Source organism: Chenopodium album, chromosome 10 (assembly GCF_948465745.1).
Source record: "Chenopodium album chromosome 10, dcCheAlbu1.1, whole genome shotgun sequence".
In the NCBI taxonomy this organism is placed as follows: domain Eukaryota; kingdom Viridiplantae; phylum Streptophyta; class Magnoliopsida; order Caryophyllales; family Amaranthaceae; genus Chenopodium; species Chenopodium album.
The window spans coordinates 29,379,434-29,381,600 of record NC_137843.1 but is presented as its reverse complement, the minus strand read 5'-3'; the positions used below and the strand labels follow the sequence as shown (position 1 = coordinate 29,381,600).

Genomic DNA, 2,167 nt, shown 5'->3' with positions numbered 1-2,167 from the left:
GGATTGGTTCGGTTTTGACACCTCCTCTAGAAATAGTGACCTATGTTTTTTTTTTTTTTTTTTTAAATGACCTTAATTAACAAACTAACCGAACGAGCCATAAATATTTAACACGTGATCAATCTGATCTATTATTTCGGGATGAATGCATTACTTGTTTACAGAGGAAGTATTAGAATTACAATCCTTCTTTGATAAGATCAGCTCAGGAATATTTTACATATGAACCTACAGTTAAGATTATAAGGCCAGTGTACAGTAAAATTTGTTGTTTACAAAAGCTAAATTCATAATATAGTAACTTTGCAGCATACATAAATATGCCAAACCTGTTATAAAAGCAATCCCAAAGCTGAAAAATCAGCAACCTGCTCCTTGATTACTATACTTTCCATAATTTTATATCTAAAGAATTTTTACTTTATTTCTCCATATATATACTATAACTCTTACCACTATAATCACCACCAATTCATTACTAACATACAGAAAAAACTAAGTGATACGTACATTCACGAATACAACCATGGATGCTATCGAGAGAGATTGGTACAGAAGACGAGCATCTAGCATTACACCGGTGGCACATTTCTTCGGAATTTTGTCTATTATCTTGTTGTTAGTTTGGCTGTTGCATTATCGTGGCGGTCTTGGTCTTGATTCCGATAATCCATACCGTATTCTCAATGTTAGTTGCTGATTTCTTATAATTTTGATTTTAGCTTAGTTTGTTGATGAATTCATTATTGCTTGACTAAGTACGATGACTAATATTTTTGTGCAGGTTCATATTTTTCTCATGTTCTTTGGTTTCATATTCTTTGCTGGTCAAGGTAATTACGCCACCCTCAGCACCCCCTCAGCTCCCTATGTCTTAGTTTAATTAGACTTGATCAAAGTGCTGGTCGGGTCGGGCCAGAGATTAAAAAAAAAAATTCAATTCATTTCTCAGGTCCGGCCAAGATTTGGGCCAGATATCACATGTCCAAATCTGCCTAAAATGGCTGAGGTATGCAGGTTTTTTCGGGCCGGTCCAAAAAAATAACTAAGAATACATAAAAATGTATGCCCAAGCCCGTCCAAAAAATAAAAATTTTCAGCCGATAAAATCCGCCCAAAACACGCATGCCTAGTTTTAATCTATTAAATACGAATAGTACAAGTACAATGATAGAGTACATAAACATATCTTGGACCAGAGAATGCTATTTGCATTATAAGGTCACAATTGAACGGATAACTTTAATTTACGAGTACATAATAAACCATAGTTAGTTTTAATTGCTCTAAAGTTCATATTATTATTATATATGAGCCCCATATTGTATCGCAATAGTAAGTCATAGGAAGTATATATTTTGGTTTTTCCATATTTAATCCTAAAATTTTGTTGCATGTATAAATAATTTGGGTAGCCATGATGGTGTACAAGAGCATAAATGCGGAAGCACGGATGCAAAAGTTGACACACATGTTAATGCACGTAATAGCGATTACACTGGGAATTATTGGCGTATATGCTGCATTTAAGTACCATTACAAGGCAAACGTCACCAACATGTACAGCTTGCATTCTTGGATAGGTCTCGGAACCTTCATTGTTTACGGAATCCAGGTAAAATAAAATCTAAACTCCATCCATGATTTTTGCATTGTTATTATTGGATTCGTCTCGAATTCAGACTTGTTACAATTCAATTATTGTACAATTGCAGTGGTTCTTCGGGTTTGTCACATTTTGGTTACCAAGGCCAGGCGCTACAAGAGCAAGGTTAGCACCGTGGCATGTGTGCTTCGGGAGAGCATTGCTGTACTTCGCAATATGCACAGCTGAAACAGGGCTTATGCAATTGTTTACTATCCTTAAATTGGCAAGCAGCAATGAGGGTCGATTGATCAACTTTACCGGCCTCGCGATTCTGATCTTTGGCATTAGCGTTGATCTAGTTATCGCCTTATCTCGCTATTATTGAGATGTTTTATTCTTGTGAATTTCTGGTGTTTTAAAATTGTAGTATATATTTTTTTTTTTCTGGGTTGTGCATACAAACATAGTCGTATTATTGAAGTGATGAAAGTGTAACTTATTCTTTGAGTTTGTTGGATTGTTGGTTGGACGAGTTTATGTTATGATATGTGCATTTTGCATGTGCGATGCACACAAAAA

General features: G+C 35.3%; 1 protein-coding gene across 1 annotated transcript; it reads left to right on the top strand.

Annotated features, from left to right (window-relative positions):
- Positions 1 to 456: 456 nt before the first annotated feature.
- LOC145563874 (putative transmembrane ascorbate ferrireductase 3) lies at positions 457 to 2,167 on the top strand. Its single transcript, XM_081624282.1, has 4 exons — positions 457 to 688; positions 785 to 833; positions 1,416 to 1,615; positions 1,716 to 2,167. Exons 1-4 carry the CDS (start codon positions 527 to 529, stop codon positions 1,971 to 1,973), a joined length of 669 nt encoding a protein of 222 aa, XP_081480408.1. The 5' UTR covers positions 457 to 526; the 3' UTR covers positions 1,974 to 2,167.

Coding starts and splice junctions, on each gene's coding strand:
- LOC145563874 (XM_081624282.1), top strand. CDS start 527: ATGGATGCTATCGAGAGAGATTGGTACAGAAGACGAGCATCTAGCATT. Junction 689..784: donor ATCCATACCGTATTCTCAAT/GTTAGTTGCTGA, acceptor ATTTTTGTGCAG/GTTCATATTTTTCTCATGTT. Junction 1,616..1,715: donor TCATTGTTTACGGAATCCAG/GTAAAATAAAAT, acceptor GTACAATTGCAG/TGGTTCTTCGGGTTTGTCAC.